Here is a 24,182-nt window from a genome sequence, read left to right as displayed (position 1 = left end):
TTGCCCCAGGTCACACAGCAGACAAGTGGCAGAGCTGGGATTAGCTATGATCCCTTTGGTAATTAGAGTGGGGATGAGAGGGCCTCCCTCTCCCCACCCTCCCGACCATCCCATCGATGAAAGAGGAACTACCCCATCAGCAGCTGCCAACGTGTACTCTGATTAGGCTGGGATCCACGAGGTGGAAAACCACCCATGCCTTGAGATAACATAATTGTGGTATTCGTTAAGCACTCACTATGTGCCAGGCTCTGGGGTAGATACAAGGTAATCGGGTTATGCCAGCCATATTGGAATAATGATAATAATGTTGGTATTTGTTAAGTGCTTACTATGTGCAGAGCACTGTTCTGAGCGCTGGGGTAGACACAGGGGAATCAGGTTGTCCCACGTGGGGCTCACAGTCTCAATCCCCATTTTACAGATGAGGTAACTGAGGCACATAGAAGTGAAGTGACTTGCCCACAGTCACACAGCTGACAAGTGGCAGAGCAGGGATTTGAACCCACGAGCTCTGACTCCAAAGCCCGGGCTCTTTCCGCTGAGCCACGCATGTTCTCCGTAACAGTCCCTGTAACACATAGAGCTCACGGTCTTCATCCCCATTTTAAAGATGAGGTATGAGGCCCAGTGAAGTGAAATGACTTGCCCAAGGTGACAGCAGACAAGTGGCAGAGCCGGGATTAGAACCCATGACCTTCTGACTCCCAGGCCCCTGCTCTGCCATGTAGCCTGAGGCAGCTGCAAATGCCACAGAACTACACAGTGCATGAATAGGGAAGCCAGCCATTTCCCGTTTCCCACTCGCACGTAAGGGCAACTGAGGACATGGCAGAGGATCCCGATGTGGCCTTGTGACAACTTCCTTTTCCTGATTTACTGAGTTTGGGGCAAGAATTCGCATGTCTAACGTCCGCTCCGTTCAAGGTAATTGTTAACGTCTCAGAAGACTGTAGTGGTCCGAATCTTGAGTTTTTGTCAGACGTGTTCTATGCGATGTAGTTCAGGGTAGAAATGCCACGGAGCCGAACACACAGACTGAATTGAGAACAGTAGTGTATCCCAGAGTGCTCTGTCCCTAAAGACATTTGGATTATAGTGCCCCCATGACGCCATTTTGACTTTCTCTGGCTGCAGTCTACCTTTTGTTTCTGAATACAATGCCTCGAGTTTTCTGGAACTGTTTTCTCATCACCGATAGCATTTATTAGTTTTGTGAGGTAACTAATTTTCGGGGCACATTAACTTTTAGGAGGGGTAAGGCCTATTTTGATCAGATAGAACACTATTTAGAAGTAGACCTTTGCTGTGCCATACATGGTCGTTTAGGCCATTTTGCACTGGTCGAGTGCCAGATCAGCTACAGGGATCGGTGTTTCTGGCGTGATAAATTCCTCCAATCTTGAGAACCCAAGGAAAAGACCCTGTTTTGGAAAGCGGCAAAGCGTTGACCCGCCGCACAAATATCGCCGTCTAAAAATGGGCAGCTCAAACGTTCTTTCTCTGATTGGTTTCCTCCCAGATCCCTTGCCTCCTTCTCGGTTTGAAGTGGACAGAGACAAGACCACTTCGACCAGCCTGCGGGTGACGTGGACTCCGTCTTTGGGGAAGGTCACCCAGTATGAAGTTCAGTTGTCGGATGACGAGAACGAGAAGCTTCAGAGCGTTCTGATCCCAGGGAGTGGCTCCCTCAAAGAAACGACTTTCTTCAACCTCACTGCTGGTAGTAAATACAACATTGCCATCACAGCCATTTCTGGAAATAAAAGTTCCCAAGCAGTACACATCAGTGGTTCGACCGGTAAGACCTGTTAAAATAGTATGAGATATTAAGCAGGGTTAAATCCTGGGAACTCTTTGAAATTATGAGTGTTCAGAAGGACAGGAATCAGTGATCCAAAAGTCGACTTATTTTCTAAGTTGGAATCTTGAGCATGAAGCCTCCTTGAATTGACAACTTTTCTACAGTTGTGGTATTTGTTAAGCACTTACTATTAGCAGCACTGTACTAAGCGCTGGACTAGATGCAAGGTAATTGGGTTGGACACAATCCCTGTCCCACATAGGGCTCCCCGTCCTAATCCTCATTTTCCAGATGAGGTAGCTGAGGCACAGAGAAGTGAAGTGACTTGCCTAAGATCACACAGCAGACAAGTGGCAGAGCTGGGATTAGAACGCAGGTCCTCCGGCTCTAATGATTTCCTGCTAATCTTCATGAGGTAGCCTGGCCACTGTTAATCTTCCCCTGGCAGGAACGTTTGAAAGTTGGGATGAAGAGGGGAGGAAAATGGTCTCCCACTCACCCTCATCACCACCACCCATCCATTTTCTTCCCAGCTCCGATTGTTCCTCACTCTCTCCTTCCCTCCTCAACTTGCTTCCCTCGTCTGGGGATGCTGTCAGGCAGGATATAAACAGCCCAGATATCCTGAACTTGGAGCAAGAATTACAAGTGTATCCATGTTTTTCAGGGTAACTGCTCAAGTTCCCAAAGCCTGAAATGGTTTGTACTTCTTCTTACCACCCACACACATTTATCTTCCCAGGCTAATAATAATTAATTGTAATTATTGTGGTATTTAAGTGCTCACTATGTGCCAAGCACCGGAATAGTTGATATAAGCGGATCAGACGCTGTCTCTGTCCCAGATGGGACTCCCAGTCTAAGGGGAGAAAGAACAAATATTTAATCCTTGTTTTACGGGTGAATAAACTGAGGGGCAGAAAAGTTGTGACTTGCCCAAGGTTACACAGCTGGCAAGTGACAAAATTGGGATTAGAACCCAGATCCCCTGACTCCCAGCCCTGTTTTTTAGGCCATGGTTGGGTTTTCCTATCTGGCCCTGCCTGCATTCCTCTTGTGGCCTGTGACACTCATTGTTTTACTCTGTATTCTAGAATCATTTTTTGTAGTATTTCTTAAGCACTCACTGTTTGTCTAGGACCGTTCTAAGCGCTGGGGTAGATACAGGTTAATCAGCCTGGATAAAGTCCCTGTCCCACGTGGGGCGCACAGCCTAAGCAGGAGGGAGTACAGGCATCAAATCCCTATTTTGGAGTTGAGGAAACTGAGGCACAGAAAAGATAAGTGACTTGTCCAAGGTCACATAGGCAGAGCGGGGATTCTGGCTCCCAGGCCCATGCTTTATCCACTAGGCCACGCTACTTTCCATTAGGTTGTAAGGTCCCTAGAGGCTAGCATATTACGAGTGTCTCACTTGTAATAATAATAATTGTGGTATTTAAGAGCTTACTGTGTGCCAGGCACCGTATTAAGCACTGGGGTAAACGCAAGCACATCGGGTTGGACACAGTCCTTGTCCCCCACGGGCCTCACAGTTTCAATCAGTGATATTTATTGAGAGCTTACAATGTCCACAGCATCGTGTCAAGAGCTTGGGAGAGTAAAACACAATAGAATTAGCGGGCACGTTCCCTGCCCGTCACACCATTCTCCCAAGTGTTTAGTGCAGTGTTTTGCAGTCAGTGGGTGCTTGATAAATATAATCGATGATAATGATGGTGCTATTGCCCTGGCCACAGCAGTTATCTGCTCTGTACGTAGAAAGCACTCGATAAATATCAGACCGATCAATTGATGTCCCTCTCAGGGTCATATCTGCAGAGTTTCCAGTTCTCCACCAGTCTCAGCTATGGGAGGGAGAGTCGAGCAGAGGCCTACCCATTCCATTCCAAGCTCGGGCAGCGGCTAGCGAGCGGCAGGCCATCTGCTACGAGTCAAAACTCCCCCGTGCTGGGCAGCAGCGGCACGGGAGAGAGTGGAGGGCGGAGGCTCAAGCTGACCGCGCGGAAGGAGGCGATGGGAAACCACTTCCGTATTTTTACCAAGAAAACTCAGTGGATCCGCTACCAGCACGATTGCAGACGGAGTTGGGACGCTGTGGGCGAGATGTGGCCATGGAGTTGCTATGGGTCAGAAACGACTCAAAGGAATAAAACAAGATCAATTGATTCTGCGACTGGAGCCTCGGGGACGTTGCTTGTGGGCAGGGAACGTGTCTACCAACTCTGTCGTATTGTACTTTCCCAAGTGCTTAGGACAGTGCTCTGCACACAGTAAGCACTCGGATACCATTGGTTGATTGATGGTACATCACTTCATTTCAACCCGATCCTGACTTATAGAGAGCAGCAAGTGACTAGATGTAAGTCACGCCCCTAAGTCTGTGAACCTTAATGTTGGTATTTGTTAAGCGCTTACTATGTGCAGAGCACTGTTCTAAGCGCTGGGGGAGATACAGGGTCATCAGGTTGTCCCACGTGAGGCTCACAGTCTTCATCCCCATTTGACATTTGGGGTCACTGAGGCACAGAGAAGTTAAGTGACTTGCCCACAGTCACACAGCTGACAAGGGGCAGAGTCGGGATAAAAATGATTGTCTACAACATCACTGACCGGTCTTTTACTCCATCAGTTCCATCGCCGGTGAAAGCCCTCCAGGTTTTCCACCAAAGAGACTCCCTCCAGGTAACTTGGATGCGTGGCCCCGGGAAGGCGGACCGAATCAGGTTGCTGTTGCTGGACAAGGGAAGCTGGGTTCACAACGTCGTCGTCGATAATCACCTCACCTCCTACGTTTTCCGTGGATTGACGGCAGGCCACCTCTATAACCTCACAGTCGTCACGGAAGCCTCGGAACTGCAGAGCTCCACTTTTAAGCTTGTACGGACAGGTAAGATGTTCCCGTTTGGGGGGGAAAAAAAAATAAAGAATTCTAAAAGAAAATGCTATGTGACATAATCAATCATTGGTATTTATTGAGCTCTAATTGTAATAATAATAAATATGGTATTTTTTAAGCACTTACTATGCGTCAGGCACCGTGCTAAGCGCTGGGGTCAGTACAAACAAATCGGGTTGGACACGGTCCCTGTCCCACATAGACAGTCTCACAGTCTCAATCCCCATTTTGCAGATGAGGTAACTGAGGCTTAGAGAAGTGAAATCACTTTCCAGGTCACACAGCAGACAAGTGGTGGAACCAGGATTAGAACCCAGGACCTTCTGCCTGCCAGGCTTGTGCTCTATCCACTGTGTCATAAGTGCTTCGGAACAGTTATTCAGAACAGAACTGCTTATTGTGGGCAGAACACCGTCCGGAGCACTTGGGAGACTACAGTGGAACAGAGTTGATAATCATAACTATGGTACTTCTTAAGCGCTTACTAAGTGCTAAGCACTGTTCTAAGCACTGAGGTAGATACAAATTAATTAAACTGGACACGGTCCCTATCCCACATGGGACTCAGAGTCTTAATCCCCATTTTACAGAGGAGAAAACCGGTTCCCCTGAGTTTCCTATAGAGTGTAAGCTCCTTGTGGGCAGGGAACGTGTCTACCAACTCTTTGCCTTATACTCTCCCAAGAGCTCAGAATAGTGCTGTGAACACAGTAGGCGCTCAATAAATACCACTGAGTGACGTAGCATGCGTAGGTGTGATGGGAAGCTTTTGAGTAATAACTGTACCTATAGGAAAGTTAAAGAGGTACCTCTGTGTGGCCAAGGAACGTCAATGAACCTCTAAATCCCACGGTTTTCTCATTTTTCTCATAGCCCCGATGGAAGTCTCCAATTTGGCAGTGTCCAATGAGGGCAGTTTGAATTCTCTGAAAGTCAGATGGAAAAGACCTCCTGGAGATCTGGATTCCTACAACGTCACTCTGTCTCATCGAGGGTCCGTGAGCGAATTCAGAACCCTTGAGCAGCAGGTGACGGAGACCGTCTTCGAGGGGCTAACGCCCGGGCGTCTCTATCAAGTCTCCGTCAGCACAGTCAGCGGGGAGTTGTACTCCAGCAAGGTGGCCGTGGGCAGAACAGGTGAGTCTAAGAAGCCCCAGGCAGCCGGGATTCGTCAAAAGGCAGACGGTTTATGGTCTTAATCACCGATACCTGGGATCACTCCGGTATGATTTAATTGTTTTCTTCTAAGAATTACGCTTCTGCTTCTGTTTCCCTGATGATAATGTTGGTATTTGTTAAGCGCTTACTATGTGCAGAGCACCGTTCTAAGCGCTGGGGGAGATACAGGGTCATCAGGTTGTCCCACGTGAGGCTCACAGTTAATCCCCATTTTCCAGATGAGGTAACTGAGGGACAGAGAAGTGAAGTGACTCGCCCACAGTCACCCAGCTGGCAAGTGGCAGAGCCGGGAGTCGAACCCATGACCTCTGACTCCCAAGCCCGAGCTCTTTCCACCGAGCCACGCTGCTTCTCCATTGGCCTGTAGGCAATGGGAAAACTGCTTTTGGCCTCATTTCTCCTAATCCTTTACACTTCCTGAAATCATTAAATGGCAGGGATTTTCTACTATTTGAGTAAATGAGGAAATCCGGAGGGTTGAAGTCAGCCAGGCAATCCTACTTATTGAACACACTGCGTGCAGAGCACTGTACTAAGCACTTAGGAGAGTACAGAATAATATTATAGACTCTTTCCCACAACGAAGTGAGGCAGGAGAGTCCAGAACGGGGCATCCGTAAAAGAGTAAGCGCTGAGGCATCCTTTCCGGATTGAGTTATTTTAAAGCAGTTACATTTGTTCTTTTCTTCTGGCTCCATGGTGGCAGGGCCATTTGTGTCGGTGGCTTGGGTAAGGGCTGCCAGTTGACCCCCCAGCAGCAGTGTCTGTTCCTGCAGAGAGCCTGTAATAATAATAATAATAATTATTATTATAGCATTTGTTAACTAAGGTCTGTGCCAGGCACTGTCCTAAGCACTGGGGTAGATACAAGCAAAGCATGAGTCCCTGTCCCTCATGGGCCTCACTGTCTTAATCCCCATTTTACATTCGAGATAACGGGCATTCGTTCAATCGTATTTATCGAGCGCTTACTGTGTGCAGAGCACTGTACTAAGTGCTCGGAAAGTACAGCTTTAGCAATAAAGAGTAATAATAATAATGTTGGTATTTGTTAAGCGCTTACTATGTGCCGAGCACTGTTCTAAGCGCTGGGGTAGACACAGGGGAATCAGGTTGTCCCACGTGGGGCTCACAGTCTTAATCCCCATTTTACAGATGAGGTAACTGAGGCACCGAGAAGTTAAATGACTTTGCCAAAGTCAGCTGACAAGTGGTAGAGCCGGGGTTCGAACCCATGACCTCTGACTCCAAAGCCCGTGCTCTTTCCAGTGAGCCACGCTGCTTCCCTAGACAATCCCTTCCCAACAATGTGCTGTCTAGAAATGAAGTGACTTACCCAAGGTCACACAGCAGAAAAGTGGCAGAGCCAGGATTAGAATCCGGGTCCTTCCGACTCCCCAGGCCTAATCACAATAACTGTGGCATTTCTTAAGTGCTTACTAGATGTCAAGCACTGTACTAAGCACTGGGGTAGATACAAGATAATCGGGTTGGACACAGTCCCTGTCCCACAGAGGGCTCAAAGTCTAAATCCCCATTTTACAGATGAGGGAACCGAGGCACAGAGAAGTTAAGTGATTTGCCCAAGGTCTCACAGCGGACAAGTGGCTGCTCTGGGCAGGGAATGTGTCTGTTTGTTGTATCGTACTCTCCCTAGCGCTTAGTACAGTGCTCTGCACTTAGTAAGAGCTCAGTAAATACGATTGAATGAAGTGGCGGAGGAAGGATTAGAACCCAGGTCCTTCTGACTCCCAGACCTGTGCTTTATCCACTACGCTCTATCCACCAGGCCGTGCTGCTTCTTAGGGGTCTGGGTGCGGGGGTGTCGTGACGGGGCCGGTGGAAAGCCAGCCCACACCCCTACCGCTCCCGCGCTCTGGGCTGGACGCAGCCTCCGCACAGGCCCAGAAACTGGTGGTTTTTCCCCTCATCTGCACCGGGCCGCAGGGCAAACTGGAGTTTGGCTTCCACAGTCTGAATGCAAAACTCCCTCCTCCAACCCCGTCATTGACCAGCACGACCAGACTATAGGCTCCCTGTGGACAGAGAACACGTCTTCCAAATCTGCTGTATTTATTGAGCACTTATGTGCGGAGCACTGTACTCCGCTGCACACAGTAAGCGCTCAATAATCGCTACTGGGACTGGGAGTCCGAAGACCTGGGTTCTAATGCTGACTCCACCGCTTGCCTGCTCTTTGACCTTGGATAAGTCACTTAACCTCTCTGCGCCACTTTCCTCTCCTGGAAAATGAGGACAAAGTACCTGTTCTCTTGGACCGTGAGTCCCGCGAAGGCTGTCGGAGTTATCTTGGATCTACTCCAGCCCTTAGCACAGTGGTTAGAACATAGTAAGTGCATAACCACCAGTAGTATTATTGGTTCTCTCTTATATATTTGCCTTCTCTCCCACACCCTTTTAAATATCATCTTATTCTCACATTGTCCTCCAAAATGGATTAAAAGGGAAATTCATTAGCTCTTTTGCGGTCTAAAAAGCCTAGAAACAGAATTCAAATCCCCCCCACACACACACACACATTCTTTCAATAGTATTTATTGAGCGCTGGCTATGTGCAGAGCACTGTACTTAGCGCTTGGAATGTACAATTCGGCAAGAGATAGAGACAATCCCTGCCTAATGACAGGCTCACAGTCTAAACAGTCTCTCTTTCTCGCTCTCTCTCTCTCTTTTACACACAAACACACTTTCTTTTAAGAAGTGACCATTTTGGACAAGGGACTTCCACAAATTACATGGTGGAAAAGTGCAGAAACCACCAATCTAGGCAGGGAGGTGGATAGAAAAAAAAAAGAGCTATGTCATTAGACTAATAATAGTAGAATAATGCTAACCACTGGTAAGGAATCCTGAAATAGCTCCAAATGGAGACACCTCTGTAGTGCGAGGTAATCTACCTAAGCCTCCCTGTAAATGTTCCTGTATTGTTTCTCAACTTTTCATCAACTGCCTTAAAATGTTTTATGTTTCAGTTCCTCAGCAAGTTTCAGAGCTGAAGGCAAGCAGCAACGGCTGGCTGACGTCCCTCAAAGTGACTTGGCTTCCCCCGGCTGGAGATTGGGAACGATATTACCTTGTGCTGCTCAACCACTCTTCGGTGCTCCTCAACACGACCGTGGAGAAGGACAGACGGGAGTATGTCATCAGCCAACTGGGCCTCAGACCTGGGAAGCAGTATCAGGTGGTGGTTACTGTAGAGAGTGGAGATCTGCAGAATTCTGCTCGGTGTCTAGGGCGAACAGGTAAGCGGCCACACAGCCCTCTTCTAACCCTCGAGGCCTAAATCTTGAGATAGAAGTTCCTTTTTTTCATATGGTATTTGTTAAGCCCTTACTATGTGCCCGGAACTGGGTTAGATACAAACTAGACAGGTTGGAAGCAGTCCGTGTTCCACATGGGGCTCACGGTCTCAATCCCCATTTTTCAGATGAAGTAACTGAAATCCCCATTTTACAGATGAGGTGACTGAAGTTAGGAAGTAAAATTAAGCCCCAGGTCACGGGCCGGGATTAGAACCCGGGTCCTACTGACTCCTGGGCCCGTGCTCTATCCGCTGAGCCGCACTGCTTCTCTAAGTTTTAACGTGGGAAGTTTTAACGAAATGAATTTAATTTTGTGTGGGAGCTAAATGAGAATTAGGGTTAATTGTTGGGGGTGGGATCCTTCCAGAAGAAGTAGGAGGGGTGACTGGAAGAATGAAGTGTTTAATGGAAGCTTCTCGAGGGGCTGACCTACTGTGACATGGACCCTTAAAAAGCAGCTTGGGTGGGCAGGGGGAGATGAGAAAGCCACTGGCAGCAGTAATGTGCACATCTGTAATTTTATTTATTTGTATTAACGGCTGTCACCCCCTCTAGACTGTAAGCTCATTCTGGATAGGGAATGTATCTGTTGGACTCTCCCAAGCGCTCAGTACAGTGGTCTCCACACAGTAAGCACTCAATAAATATGATTGACTGCTTTGTGTCAGTTTGCGCGTCAACCACCCGTACGGTACTTCCATGATTTCCCCCTTTCTCTCCTCAGCTCCCCAGCCCGTCCTGCATCTCCGCGTCAAACATGCCAACGAATCATCCCTAAGCATCACGTGGATGACCCCTGAAGCCGAGTGGGAGAGTTACGTGGTTTCACTGGGAGACAGAGATCTCACTCTCATCAACAAAGCCCTGGCCAGAGAGGCTAAAGAATTCACTTTCACCGATCTGGTGCCTGGACGGAAATACACCGCAACCGTCACCAGTATCAGCGGGGATTTGAGCAACTGGACTGCTATAGAAGGAAGAACAGGTATCCGCTTTCATTCATTTCCTGCTGGAAAAATGAAATTCATCTCAACCAAGTATGTGCCTCAAACAGTCGCATATCACCAAGCTTTAGGGCTAAGCACCCGGATACGCATCGCCGTGTAATTTATTACTGAAATTACAGTCCGCTAGACTGTAAGCTCCTTGTGGATAGGGAATGCGACTACCAGCTCTGTTGTATTATACTCTCCCGAGCACTTAAGACTAGAGTACGAGCCTAGGTGTCAGAAGGTCATGGGTTCTAATCCCGCCTCTGCCGCTTGTCTGCTGTGTGACCTTGGGCAAGTAACTTCACTTCTCCGAGCCTCAGTTACCTCATCTATAAAATGGAGATCGACAAGGTGAGCCCCCCGTGGGACTGTGTCTAAGCCTGTTTGCTCGTATCCACCCCGGCGCTTAGTACAGTACCTGGCACACGGCACTTAACAAATACCATAATTATCATTTTAACAGTGCTCTGCTAAATAAATACCACTGATTGAATGACTGAAAATATTTTCATAAAGCGGTTTAAATGACGATAAATCTGCGCATGTTTTTTGTCATGGATTTTGGGGCCACCCTACCTCGGCGTGATAGAAAGATTCTTCAGTGGTGTTGGTAAACAACTTCTACGTCTTAATCTCTCAGATTCCCCTCATGAATGCCTCCTCTGTATTTTATTGCTTTGAGACAGCACTAGTTTATTCTGAGATTTCTTTCAGGTGTCATTTAGAAATGGCAGCCTTGCGTTATTTGAAGGTTGCTTGCATCCTAAAGCCCTTGGATTTTAAAGAATTTCTCTTTCGGGTTAGAGAAGAGAGTTTTCGCCCAGGTAGCCGCGTCGTTCTCCGTACGTGGTTTCCCCGGAGGCCGCAGCCCATCCGGCAGGAAACGATGATTAGAGTCCAGAGCAGAAAAGGTTGCCAGCTGAGCTCTGCTATTGGCTTGCCCAGCACGGCACCCATTATGCGCTCGATAAATTCCACGGCTCCAGCCGCTACTGCATTTCCTCAGGGTGACTCGATGCCATTTGTTCTGTGTTTTCTCGATTCCAGTGCCTGCGCACGTGACCGGCTTGCACATAGCCAACCAAGGGACCACCGATAGTTTATTCACCAACTGGACCAGGGCACCGGGCGACGTCGAGTTCTACCAGGTCCTCCTGATTCATGAAAATGTGGTCATTAAGAATGAAAGTGTGCCCAGTGAAACCAGCGGGTACAGCTTCCATTCCCTGAGGTCCGGGGGGCTCTACTCGGTCGTGGTCACCACAGTGAGTGGTGGGATCTCTTCCCGGCAGATGGTGGCCGAGGGGAGGACTGGTAAGCAAAGTGAAAGCTCCTCTACGTCTGAGACTCTGGGTCCAAGGGGGGTCGGAATAGCTCTGGAGTTTTCCCTTACACCCCCCACAATTCCCAAATGCACTCCCCAAATCATCTTTGGTGTGCAGTTTTCTACGTTTTTAAATGAAATTTAAGCATTTACTAATAATTATAATAATGATGGTATTTGTTAAGCACTTACTACGTGCAGGAATTGAGAATATTTCCTTGCCCTGGGCAGAGGGTTAAAGGGGCAGAGGGATGGAGGGTGGGGAGAGCAGATTCTTCTCCCCTGCCAAGTGTGTGGGGCTTTAGAGAGCAGGGTTATGATGTTTTCCGCAGAGGAGACCAAACCAGGGCAGAATGGCCAAAGCTTCACCTGGTACAGATGCATCCATGCAGCATCCCACGTCTTTTTCTTCCTGGGAAAGGCAACAGGGAAAGCGAGTGACATGCAATTTAGTATCCTTTTCCAGAAGAGTCCAGAAAGGACAAAAAAAAGTGTGACATAAAATGATAGAAACTGGAGAGTAAATGACAGGCATAAACAAAAATTACCCTAGAGAATTATGTGGGCACCAACTTTAACAAGAAGTGCCCAATAAATAATTGTAATTGCGGTATTTGTTAAGCGCTTAATATCTGCCAAGCACAAAAGGAAAGAACTTCTTATCTTCCCACCCAAACCCAGTCCTCCCCCTGACATTCCCATCACTGTAGACGGCACCACCATCCTTCCTGTCTCACAAGTCCGCCACCGTGGCATTAGCCTTGACTCCTCTCTCCTTCAATCCACATATTCGGTCCATTACTAAATCCTGTCAGTTCCACCTTCGCAACATGGATGTAATCAACCCTTTCCTCTCCATCCAAACTGGTAATCCAATCATTTATCCTTTCCTGCCTTGATTACTAAATCAGCCTGCTGGCTCTCCCCACTCCAGTCCATAGTTCACTCTGCTGCCTGGATCATTTTTCTATAGAGGCATTCTCCCTCTTCCCTCCTCTGCCCCTCACACTGTTCCACTTTCCTGGAACATTCACTTTCCTTAAGTTGGACAGGCCACAGGTTTTCCCATTTTCAGTGCCCTCCTAAAATCCCATATCCCCCAACAAGCATTCCCTGATCCAGTCCCGGCAATCCTGTCATCCATTCCACGTCTTATGTACTTACTGTATTTACTTGCGCGATTGCCCCACTTTCTGGGCTATTTTAAAAAATTAGGCCTGACAGAGAGGAGGAAAATAGGATAAAAGGGCACTTGAGATTCTGTCTCTTCTAGTGCACTCTCTCAAGTGCTCTCAGTGAACTAAATCCACCCCTTCCCCCCACAACTCCTGCTGAGTCATTTGCAAACTGAGGCAGACGATTACTCTCCCCTGCTTCAAATCCTTATCGAAGTCACATCTCCTCCAAGAGGTCTTCCCCGACTAATCCCCCCTTTCCTCTTCTCCTACTCCCCTCTGTGTCGCTCTAAGCACCCTTTCATCCTCTCCCACTCCCTTCCGCGGCTCCCTTTATTCATCCCCGCTCCCGGCCCCACTTATTTATGTATATTAATGGACTGTAAGCTCGTTGTGGGCAGGGAATGCTTCTGTTTATTGTTGGATTGTACTCTCCCAAACTCTTAATACAGTGCTCTGCTCACATGAGTGCTCAATAAATATGACTGTGAATGAATACTCACCCTTCTGCTCCTCCTCCTCTCCTGGCCAGAAGTAGTTTTAATGAATGGATGAATCAATCAGCGGTATGTTTTGAGCCCGTCAAAGGGCAGGGACTGTATCTGTTACCGATTTGTCCATTCCAAGCGCTTAGTACAGTGCTCTGCACAGAGTAAGCGCTCAAGAAATCCTATCGAATGAATGAGCACTTAAGGGGGGGTGTGATAGAGCACTGTACTATACCCTTAGAGGTATACAGTAGTGTATACAGACGTGATACCTGCCCGCAAGGAGTTCTGCAATCTAGTGGGAAAGACGGACATTAAAATAAATTACAGGTATGCCCTGGAGCATTTTGATACCCCTCCCTGAGCCCCTCAGTACTCTGCCATTATGTCAATCTATCTATTATTGTATTTATTAAGCAGCGTGGCTCAGTGGAAAGAGCCTGGGCTTCGGAGTCAGAGGTCATGGGTTCGACTCCCGGCTCTGCCACTTGTCAGCCGTGTGACCGTGGGCGAGTCACTTCACTTCTCTGTGCCTCAGTTACCTCCTCTGTAAAATGGGGATTAACTGTGAGCCTCACGTGGGACAACCTGATTACCCTGTATCTACCCCAGCGCTTAGAACAGTGCCCTGCACATAGTAAGTGCTTAACAAATACCAACATTATTATTACTACATACCAGGCACTATACTAACCCCCGGGATGGATACCCCTGGGATGGATTGATTGATTAGAGAAGCAGCGTGGCTCAGTGGAAAGAGCCCGGGCTTGGGTGTCAGAGGTCACGGGTTCGTATCCCTGCTCTTCCCCTTGTCAGCTGTGTGACTGTGGGCAAGTCACTTCACTTCTCTGTGCCTCAGTTACCTCATCTGTAAAATGGGGAATAACTGTGAGCCTCACCTCATTCCCCTGTATCTACCCCAGTGCTTAGAACAGTGCCCTGCACATAGTAAGCGCTTAACAGATACCAACATTATTATACCAGCTAGTCAGGTTAGACCGAGTCCACGTCCCACTAGGCACTCACAGTCTCAATCCCTAATTTACAGATGAGGTAAACTGAGGCCCAGAGAAGTTGTGACCTTCCCTAGACCACACAGCAGGCAGGTGGCAGAGCTGGGATTAGAACCCAGGTCTTCCTGAGCTCCCAGAATTAGCAGACACGTTCCCTGCCCCTAGCAACTTTACGGTCTAGCGGATTCACTTAGATGATCTGCACTCGGACGGTGGCAACGGCAGGAGCCTGGCTAAGGATCCTCCAGCTTCCTCCTGCTCCTGCTTCCCAGTTTGCTCCATAAATACGATTGATTGATTAGAGAAGCAGCGTGGCTCAGTGGAAAGAGCCCGGGCTTGGGAGTCAGAGGTCATGGGTTCGATTTCCGGCTCTGCCACTTGTCGGCTGTGTGACTGTGGGCGACTCACTTCACTTCTCTGGGCCCCATCTGGAAAATGGGGATTAACTGTGAGCCTCACGTGGGACAGTCTGATTCCCCTGTATCTCCCCCAGCGCTTAGAACAGCGCTCTGCACATAGTAAGCGCTTAACAAATACCAACATTATTATTATTGATTGATTGATTGACCGCTTTGTGCAGCTCGAATTTGACGGACCTGCTGTAAGGCACACTTCTTGCCACCAGAGGGCGGAAAGCTCTTGCTCGGTAGAAACCCCTGAATAATAATAATAATAATAATGTTGGTATTTGTTAAGCGCCTACTATGTGCAGAGCGCTGTTCTAAGCGCTGGGGGAGATACAGGGTCACCAGGTTGTCCCACGTGAGGCTCACCGTCTTCAGATGAGGGAACTGAGGCCCGGAGAATAATAATGTTAATAATGTTGGTATTTGTTAAGCGCTTACTATGTGCCGAGCACTGTTCTAAGCCCTGGGGTAGACACAGGGTAATCAGATTGTCCCACGTGGGGCTCACACTAAATCCCCATTTTCCAGATGAGGCAACCGAGGCCCAGAGAAGTGAAGTGACTTGCCCACAGTCACACACCTGATAAGTGGTGGAGCCGGGATTCGAACCCATGACCTCTGACTCCCAAGCCCGGGCTCTTTCCACTGAGCCAAGCTGCTTCCCTGAAACTTGGAGAAATGATTATCAATTCGTGGTATTTATTGAGCGCCTATTCTGTGCTGGGCACTGTACTAAGCTCTTGGGAGAGTACAACAGAGGCAGTGGACGTGCTTCCTAGAAGCAGCGTGGCTCAGTGGAAGGAGCCCGGGCTTGGGAGTCAGAGGTCATGGGTTCGAATCCCGCCTCGGCCACTTGGCAGCTGTGGGACTGGGGGCCAGTCACTTCACTTCTCTGGGCCTCAGTGACCTCATCCGGAAAATGGGGATTAAGACTGTGGGCCTCACGAGGGACAACCTGATTACCCTGTATCTCCCCCGGCGCTTAGAACAGTGCTCTGCACATAGTAAGCGCTTAACAAATACCAACATCATTATTATTACTATTATCTGCTAGATTGTTATTAATAGTAATAATGGTAGTGATAGTACTTATTAAGTGCTTCCTGTGTGCAGAGCACTGTTGCCGAATTGTACATGCCAAGCGCTTAGTACAGTGCTCTGCACATAGTAAGCGCTCAATAAATACTATTTAATGAATATAGTAAGTAGTGGGAGAAAATGAATGCCCAGGAGACAGCTGGAGGATGTCCTTTCTGCAGAGGGCTTCATTTTAAGAATGAATGCAGTTTTTATCTGATTTATTGAATTTAACCGTTGCTCTCTTCGTAAAACCCCACATAAAACTGTCAGCTCTAAAGCAATTTTAAACAAAGCCATAAAATAGCAACTCCAAAACCGGCGACGTAAGGGCCGCTTTTCCTTCCCCACTGGCGTCTGCCAACTTAGAAAGCATCGCTCCCTGGGTTCTGGCCTATCGGATTTTCTAGGGAAGAGATGCGATCCGATCCCGACTCTGCCCCTTGGCAGCTGTGTGACTGTGGGCAAGTCGCTTCAGTTCTCTGGGCCTCAGTTCCCTCATCTGTAAAATGGGGATAAAGACTGTGAGCGTCACGTGGGACAACCTCATTCCCCGGATCTCCCCCAGCGCTTAGAACAGTGCTCTGCACCTGGTAAGCGCTTAACAAATACCAACATTATTATTAGTCGGAAGCGGAGCCTTTCCTTGTCTCTGAGCTTTTGTTTGGGTTTTAGTTTATGGTATTTGCTAAGTACTTACTATGTGTCAGGCACTGTTCGAAGCGTTGCGGTAGATACAAGCGGCGTGGCTCAGTGGAAGGAGCCCGGGCTTGGGAGTCCGAGATCATGGGTTCGAATCCCGGCTCCACCACTCATCAGGTGTGTGACTGTGGGCAAGTCACTTCACTTCTCTGGGCCTCAGTTGCCTCATCTGGAAAATGGGGATTTAGCGTGAGCCCCACGTGGGACAACCTGATTACCCTGAGTCTACCCCAGCGCTTAGAACAGTGCTCTGCACATAGTAAGCGCTTAACAAATACCAACGTTATTACAAACTAATCAGGTTGGACACAGCCCGTGTCCTGCTCGGGGCTGACAGTCTTAGTCCCCACTGTGCCTGAGGCACAGAGAAGGGAAGTGACCTGCTCAAGTTAACACAGCGGAAAAGTGACGGAGCCGAGATTAGAACCCAGGGTCCAGGCCCTCGCTCTGTCCTCTGGGCCGTGCTGCTTCTCTCGGGCTCGACTCTGTGAGGAAAGGAACTCTTGCCTGCGGTGGCAGTTAGGCGTATGGCATAAAATTCACGGCAGGCTTTCGCTTTCCTTCCAGTGCCTTCCAGCGTGAGCGGAGTAACGGTGAATAATTCCGGGCGCAGTGACTACCTGGCCATTTCCTGGCTGCCAGCTGCCGGAGATGTGGAGAGCTATTTGGTGACGCTCTCTCACAACGACAGGGTCGTCCAGACCCTCGCCATACCCAAGTCTGCGAGCGAGTGCTCCTTCAGCTCGCTCGTTCCCGGCCGCCTGTTCGACGTGACGATCACTACGAGGAGTGGGAAGTATGAGAACCAGTCCTTCAGCCAGGAACGCACAGGTAAAGGGGAGCGGGAGGGGCAAGAAAGAATATCGGTTCCTTGGGACTCTTGGTCTGGCCCGGATTTTGCACGGCGTCGCTATCAATCAGTCGGATTTATTGAGCACCGTGTCCAGGGCTCCGTACCAAGTGCTCGGGAGAGTACTGGGTACCACACGATTTTTTAAAAACGGCATTTGTTAAGCACTTACTATGTGCCGGGCACTGGACTAAGCACTGGGGTAGATACAAGATGATCAGGTTGGAAACAATCCATATCCCATTTTACAGATGAGGTAACAGAGGCCCAGAGAAGTGAAGTGACTTGCCCAAAGTTGCACGATAGAGAAGTGATAGAGCCGGGATTAGAACTCAGGTCCTCTGACTCCCAAGGTCGGGCTCTTTGCACGATGCCGTGCTGCTTCTGACAGGATTAATAGCATCTGGAGCAATGACCGTGCCGTAACATTAATTTTCTTGTCTGACGGATCGATCCCTCTGTGCAGATGGATTTCCTATGATGTTAGCATTTGTGTAGTATCATAAATTCATATAACATTAGGTCAGGGTCACGTTTTGCTCCTTATAGCGCAGGTTCTCAGGGCCAGCATTCATTTATCCGGTGCTCAGACATCTCCAGCAGAAGTTCTTGCCATGGTGGTACTGTCTGGAGGGTGTTTTTTTAATATTTTTTTTTGAATTTTCCAAAACGCTTCCATGGGAATTAGTTCATTCTATCCTGCCAACCTCCGTGTGAAATAGGAATTACTCTCCCCTTTTTACAAAAGAGGAAACTGGGGTACAGTTTGCTCAACTTGTGTCTAGTTTTATTTTTCCTCACGGGTCCGTCATTTAACTCTCTTCCCTGCTTATTCTAGATTGTGAGTCCCTTAATGGCCGAGACCTTGTCCAATTCTTCCCCATTATTCAGGATGAGCCTTGTCCTATAGTAATTAATCCATTAGTCAGTGGAATTTATTGAGCACCTACGGTATGCAGAGCACTGTGTTTGGTGTTTGTAGATACGTTCTCGCCCCACGAGGATCTTACAGTCTAGAGGACTTGGGGAAGCAGCGTGGCTCAGTGGAAAGAGCCCGGGCTTGGGAGTCGGAGGTTATGGGTTCGATTCCCGGCTCTGCCGCTTGTCAGCTGCGTGACTGTGGGCGAGTCACTTAGCTTCTCTGGGCCTCAGTTTCCTCATCTGTCAAATGGGGATGAAGACTGTGAGCCTCACGTGGGACAACCTCATTCCCCTGAATCTACCCCAGCGCTTAGAACAGTGCTCGGCACGTAGTGAGCGTTTAACAAATACCAACATTATTATTATTAGAGGAGCACTTAAAAAACGATGACTGCTGCTGTGGTTTTCGCAAACTTGGCTGAAGTCCGGCAGGCAGCCGGTGTCGGAACCGGTCCAGGAACCCAACTTTCCTGTCTGCCGGATTCTCGGTCTTTTCACGAGACCCTGCTGGTTTCCTCCAACTTCCCCTCGAGCCTCCCGTCGGCGCGGAGAGATTTTGCCGTGACGCCTGATCCCGTCCTTCCTGGCTGTCATCCACCTGCTCCTCCCACCCTCAGGATCCCCCGCCTCACCGCCCCCTCCACGTTTGCCTCTTCCAAGCAACGCCCTGGGTTGGTATGATGATCAGTCAGCCGATCGCTGGGATTTTTTGAAGGCTTCCTCTGCATAGAGCACTGTACTAAACGCTTAGGAGAGTGCAGTTGTAACAGCACTGTATTAAACGCTTGGGAGAGTATAGTTCAACAGAGTCGATAGACACATTCCCTGCCCACAAGGAGCTAGAGGTGAGCCAGTGCCCCCGGGGTATCATGTTAACGTATTAAAACTGTATCGACGGGACACCGGAAAAGCCCTGAGGACTTTTGACTAATAATAGTAACTGTGGTATTTATTGAGTGCTTTCTAGGTGTGAAGCTCTTGTACTGGGCGGTGGGATGAATTCAAGATAATCAGGTTGGACAAAGGGCCAGTCCCATATGGGACTTATAGTTTAAGGAGGAGGGAGAACAGATATTGACTGCCCATTTTACAGATAAGGAAACTGAAGTGTCACTCTTCCCAAGCAAACCTTCTCAACTATCTCTCACTCTCGCCTCTCCCACTCCACTGTCCCTCGATCTCGTCTGTCTTGCCGTCGACCCCTTGTTCAAGTCCTCCCTCCTGCGTGGAACTCCCTCCCCCTTCGCATCCGACAGACCACCACTCTCCCCAGTTTCAAAACCCACTAAGATTGCAGCTCCTCCAGGAAGCCTTCCCTGACTAACCCGTCATCTCCCCACCCAATTCTCCCTGTCTTCTGTCTCATCCAAAGTGAATCCCTCCCCTCTCCATCCTATTTTCCCTCCCTTCTCTGCCAAGAGGTCTTCCCCGATTGAGCCCTCTTAATCCGCCCACGGTATTCGTTCAGTCGTATTTATTGAGCGCTTACTTTGTGCAGGGGAAGTAAGCGCTCAGTCAGTGCCACTGATGGATTCTTCGTCACGTACGCCCTCACGTCTGTACCCCTCGGGTCTCTTCACACCCGCTCCACCGCCACAGAACTTACGTACGTCATCCGATGCACGGTTGCTTCCCTTAACTATAACTTGTTTTTAGGTCCGTTCCCGTGCTCGCCTACTCCTCGAGGGCAGAGAACACATCTACCTAGTCAACCGCACTCTCCTAACCGCTCGGTACGCCGCTTCACACAGAATAAGAGCTCAATAGATACCACTGATCGAACTGCAAAGGCATCCCGGGGTAGCCCATGTGCCATCTCCTCCTGCCAAGCATTTCCCATTGCCGTTTCTGAATCCTGCCCCATGCTCTCTCTTTCAGTGCCTTCCAAGGTCCAGGGACTCGCCATCAGCAACTCGGCCAGAAGCGACTATTTAAAGGTATCCTGGCTACACGCCACTGGAGATTTTGACAATTACGAGGTCGTCATCAAGAACAAAAACAACTACATTCAAACCAAGAGCCTCCCCAAGATGGACAACGAATGCGTGTTCGAGAATCTCGTTCCCGGCAGGCTCTATAGCGTCACCGTTACTACGAGGAGTGGGAAATACGGAGCGAGCGATCGGGTGAATGGGCGAACAAGTAAGTGAATTTACCGGAAGGCGTAGGTTGGTATCCAAAGGAAGTACTTTTCGGAGGCGGGTTTTATTTATTTCCCCCAGCAATCCTGCATAGAAGCAACGACTCATTCCTTCGGTTGTACTCATTGAGCGCTTACTGTGTGCAAAACACTGTGGGAAGCGCTTGGGAGGGTCTGCAGCTTGGCTTAGTTTGGATCCTGTATCGTAGTTCATCTCAAAAAGAGACTGTGCTACTCTTGAACAAACGAGATCTCGTTTCAGCTAAATCAGCAACACTCTGGTAGTTAGTTGGGGGGGAAAAATACCTTTTGGAAGATAGGGGCCAACGGGGTTGATGTAAAGAAATATTTTAGAATCCTTTTAAAACTAGGGATCGTGAACCACAGTCAAGACTTGCTCTGGGCATTCATGGTTTATGGGAAAGCAGGATTTGAGAATTGTTTAGGTGGAGGTCGAGTGATGGGTTTGGAATTCTAGTCTGTAAGCCCGGTGTGGGCAGGGATTGTCTTTATTGCTGAATTGTACTTTCCAAGCACTTAGTACAGTGCTCTGCATACAGTAAGCGCTCAGTAAATGCAATTGACTCAATGAATGAATTATGAAAGGGGCATAGCCAAAAAATCACAATAAGTAAGGAATTTTCATGCAATTTTGTCTTAATAAACTGTTTTTTATCATGCCACTCTCCCCTCCTTCGAATCCCTCCTAAAATGACATCTCTAAAATTACTGCAATACGGGGTCCAAACTAAGCTAAACTATAGACTCCTAAAATTACATCTCTAAGAGGGTTTTCCAGAGTAAGCCCTTTACCTCCTCTATCCAACCTCTCCTCTGTGTCCACTCTGTCCCCTCTAGAATGAAAGATCCTTGTGGGCAGGGAGCATGTCAGTCACTTTGTTCAATAGTCCTCTCCCAAGCGCTTAGTAAAGAGCTCTGCACACAGTAAGCACGCAATAAATACGACTGACTGGCTGACTGACTACCCCTTAAGCACTTTGATACCCCAACCCCATAATACTTGTGTAAATATTCTTGTACTCTACTGTTTTCCCTTATTCCTAATCTATTTTAATTCCCACTCCCCTTGTAAGCTGTAAGCTCCTTGTGGGCGTCTACAGACTCTGTTGTATTGTAGTCTCCAAAACGTTTAGTACAGTGCTCTGCAGAAGTATTCGCCCCAGCCTCAACCCCACTGCACTTATATACATATCTATAAACTATATATTATAAGCTATTTATTTAAATTGACGTCTGCCTCCCCCTCAGACTGTAAGGCTGGGAACTTGCCTACCGACTCTGTTGAGCTGTACTCTCCCAAGCGCTTAGAACAGTGCTCTGCTCACAGTAAGTGCTCAATAAATATGATTAATTGATTGCAGGCAGTAAGTGCGCAATAAATACCACTTCCTGATTGATTGGATGATTCTTATAAAAACGAAATAAAGAAAAACATCAGTAGCAATCTCCAAACTTGGCCCCGCGACGTTACTTGGAGGATTTTTAGATAAGTATTGTAGGTGACCTTGGGTGACTTTGCAGACGATTTATAAACTTACCACGCCGTCAGACCCTGATCAGTTGGGGACATTTTTCTGAATTTCTCTCCACCTCAGTTCCAGGGTCAGTGAAGGAGCTCACTCTTCGTAACAGAAGCACTGAACACCTGCAAGTGACGTGGTCCAGAGCCGATGGAGACGTCGATCAGTATGAGATTCAGCTTCTTTTCAATGACATGAAGGTCTTTCCTCCCTATCATCTCATGAATACCGCTACGCAGTATCGATTCACAGCCCTGACGCCGGGGCGCCTCTATAAAATTCTGGTATTGACGATCAGTGGAGAAGCTCAGCAGTCAACATTCATCGAGGGTTTGACAGGTAAGGAATCCGTTCCTCGACTGAATTGAAATTGGCTAAATTAGAGTAGCCGGCACTGAGGGTGTGTGTCCGTTCAGAGAGAGCAGCGTGGGTTAGCGGATAGGGCATTGGCATAGGAGTTGTTAGGACCTGGGTGCTAATCTCGCTTCTGCCCTGCATCTGCCAGGTGACCTTGGGCAAGTCACTTCACTTCTCTGGGCCTCAGTTACCTCGTTTTAAAATGTTGGTTGGGACTCAAGTGACTCAACTTTTCTATACGTCGGTTTCCCCATCTGAAAATGGGGCTTCAATACTTATTCTCCCTCCTACTTAGATCGAGTCCACGAGGGGCGGGAATTAAATCCAGTCTCATCATCCTATATATTCCTCAGTATGCCACTTGGTGAACACTTAACAAATACCACAATTATCATTATACCTATTAATAATAATAATTGTGGTATTTGTTAAGCACTTAGTATGTGCCAAGCACGAATACCATACAAATACCATAAAAAAAAAAAAGATGCTTAAGCCGTGAGCCAGATGAGGGACGGGACGGTGTCTGACCTGATGATCTTGTATCTACCCCAGCGCCTAGTACAGTGCTTGGCACAGAGTAAGCACTTTAATAAATACCATCACCTTTATTATTATTATGTGCTCTCAGACTTTATCTCTGGGATGGAGGAATAAAACTATAGGAGCAGGGCTCAGCCCCTCTCCTCTTCCTCCTCCCCCTCCTCCTCCCCTCTTTCAAACTCCCTCCAATCCTGGAGTCCCAATAAATTCTAATCCTGGCTCCACCACTGTCTGCTGTGTGATCTTGGGCAACTCACTTTACTTCTCTGTGCCTCCGTTACGTCATCTGTAAAACGGGGATTGAGACTGTGAGCCGCACGTGGGACAGGGATTGCGTCCAACCCGATTTGCTTGTATCCACCCCAGTGCTTAGTGCCTGGGACTTGGTAAGCGCTTAACAAATACCACAGTTATTATTACGTTAGGCAGATGGCTCCCGGGCCCCTCTTTCAACATACCTCTCCAAAGGCGGAGACTGGAACGGCAAAACTTGGGTGGGATGGAAAAAGTTCCCAGCTGATTTTTCTCAACCGTGCCCCCCTTCCGCGTGCTTCTCCGTTAAGTCCCCAGTGCCGTCAAAAACATTCACGTGTCCCCCAATGGGATGACGGACAGTCTGAAGGTCAACTGGACGCCCGGGGGAGGCGATGTCGATTCCTATAAAGTGACGGTATTCAGACAGACCCACGAGGCCGACTCGCAGTTCGTCCCCAAGCACGTCTACGAGCACACCTTCCACAAATTGGAGGCAGGGGAGCAGTACCGGATCGTCGTCCAATCCATCAGCGGCTCCTTGACTAATCACTTAGAAGCCCTGGGACGCACAGGTAAGTTTCCGAATCGGTCCGACCGGATCGAAGCAGCGTGGCCTAGGGGAAAGAGCTCGGGCCTGGGAGGCAGTGGACCTCCGTCAATATTCATCGAGCGCCTGCTGTGAGCAGAACTCTGTACTAAGCGCTCGGGAGAGTACAGTATAACCGGAACATTCCCTGTCCCCAACAGTCGAGCGGACGAGTGACCTGGCTTCTAATCCCGGCTCCGTCACTTGCCTGCTGTGCGACCTTGGACAAGTCACTTCTCTGGGCCTCAGTTTCCTCATTTGCAGAAAGGGGATTCAATACCTATTCTTCCTCCTATTTAGACTCTGAGCCCCTTGTGGGACAGGGACTGTGCCCAACCTGATAAACATGTATCTGTCACAGTGCTTGGAACGGTGCTTGACACATTGTGAGCCCTTAACAAATGCCATAAAAAAAATTCAAGGGTAAGGCAACATAGGATCAAATTCTGACTTGTGCCACAAACTGCTGCAGTCTAATAAAGTGCCTGAGTGAAGACATGCTTGAATGAAGCCAGGCAGCTACCTTAGAAAATACACCATCTGGCAGGTTCAAAGTTGTGAAGATACATTTTCCCTGTTCCTTTTTTGTGCTTATCACTATTATTG

General features: G+C 48.4%; 1 protein-coding gene and 1 long non-coding RNA gene across 3 annotated transcripts in view; one reads left to right on the top strand and one right to left on the bottom strand.

Moving 5' to 3' along the window:
* Positions 1 to 24,182, top strand: part of PTPRB (protein tyrosine phosphatase receptor type B) — a 102,800-nt gene that overhangs the window by 45,209 nt on the left and 33,409 nt on the right. The window contains exons 5-14 of the mRNA XM_029078476.2: positions 1,523 to 1,801; positions 4,437 to 4,694; positions 5,577 to 5,840; positions 8,876 to 9,145; positions 9,930 to 10,190; positions 11,245 to 11,511; positions 16,951 to 17,214; positions 20,033 to 20,296; positions 21,911 to 22,174; positions 23,299 to 23,562. Of these exons, the coding sequence (XP_028934309.1) occupies positions 1,523 to 1,801; positions 4,437 to 4,694; positions 5,577 to 5,840; positions 8,876 to 9,145; positions 9,930 to 10,190; positions 11,245 to 11,511; positions 16,951 to 17,214; positions 20,033 to 20,296; positions 21,911 to 22,174; positions 23,299 to 23,562 (2,655 nt within the window). The remainder of the gene's footprint in view (positions 1 to 1,522; positions 1,802 to 4,436; positions 4,695 to 5,576; positions 5,841 to 8,875; positions 9,146 to 9,929; positions 10,191 to 11,244; positions 11,512 to 16,950; positions 17,215 to 20,032; positions 20,297 to 21,910; positions 22,175 to 23,298; positions 23,563 to 24,182) is intronic.
* Positions 1,182 to 6,657, bottom strand: LOC114816368. Of its 2 annotated transcripts, XR_005660797.1 has the most exons (4): positions 6,556 to 6,657; positions 5,513 to 5,629; positions 4,418 to 4,681; positions 1,182 to 1,808 (listed from the first exon to the last, which is right to left on the bottom strand). It is a non-coding gene; the product is annotated as an uncharacterized LOC114816368 (long non-coding RNA). The 2 variants fall into 2 exon arrangements; XR_003764135.2 differs by lacking the exon at positions 5,513 to 5,629.

The sequence above is a fragment of the Ornithorhynchus anatinus genome, chromosome 14 (genome assembly GCF_004115215.2).
Source record: "Ornithorhynchus anatinus isolate Pmale09 chromosome 14, mOrnAna1.pri.v4, whole genome shotgun sequence".
In the NCBI taxonomy this organism is placed as follows: domain Eukaryota; kingdom Metazoa; phylum Chordata; class Mammalia; order Monotremata; family Ornithorhynchidae; genus Ornithorhynchus; species Ornithorhynchus anatinus.
Note: the sequence above shows the minus strand (reverse complement) of the source record. Positions and strands in the feature narration are given on the sequence as shown.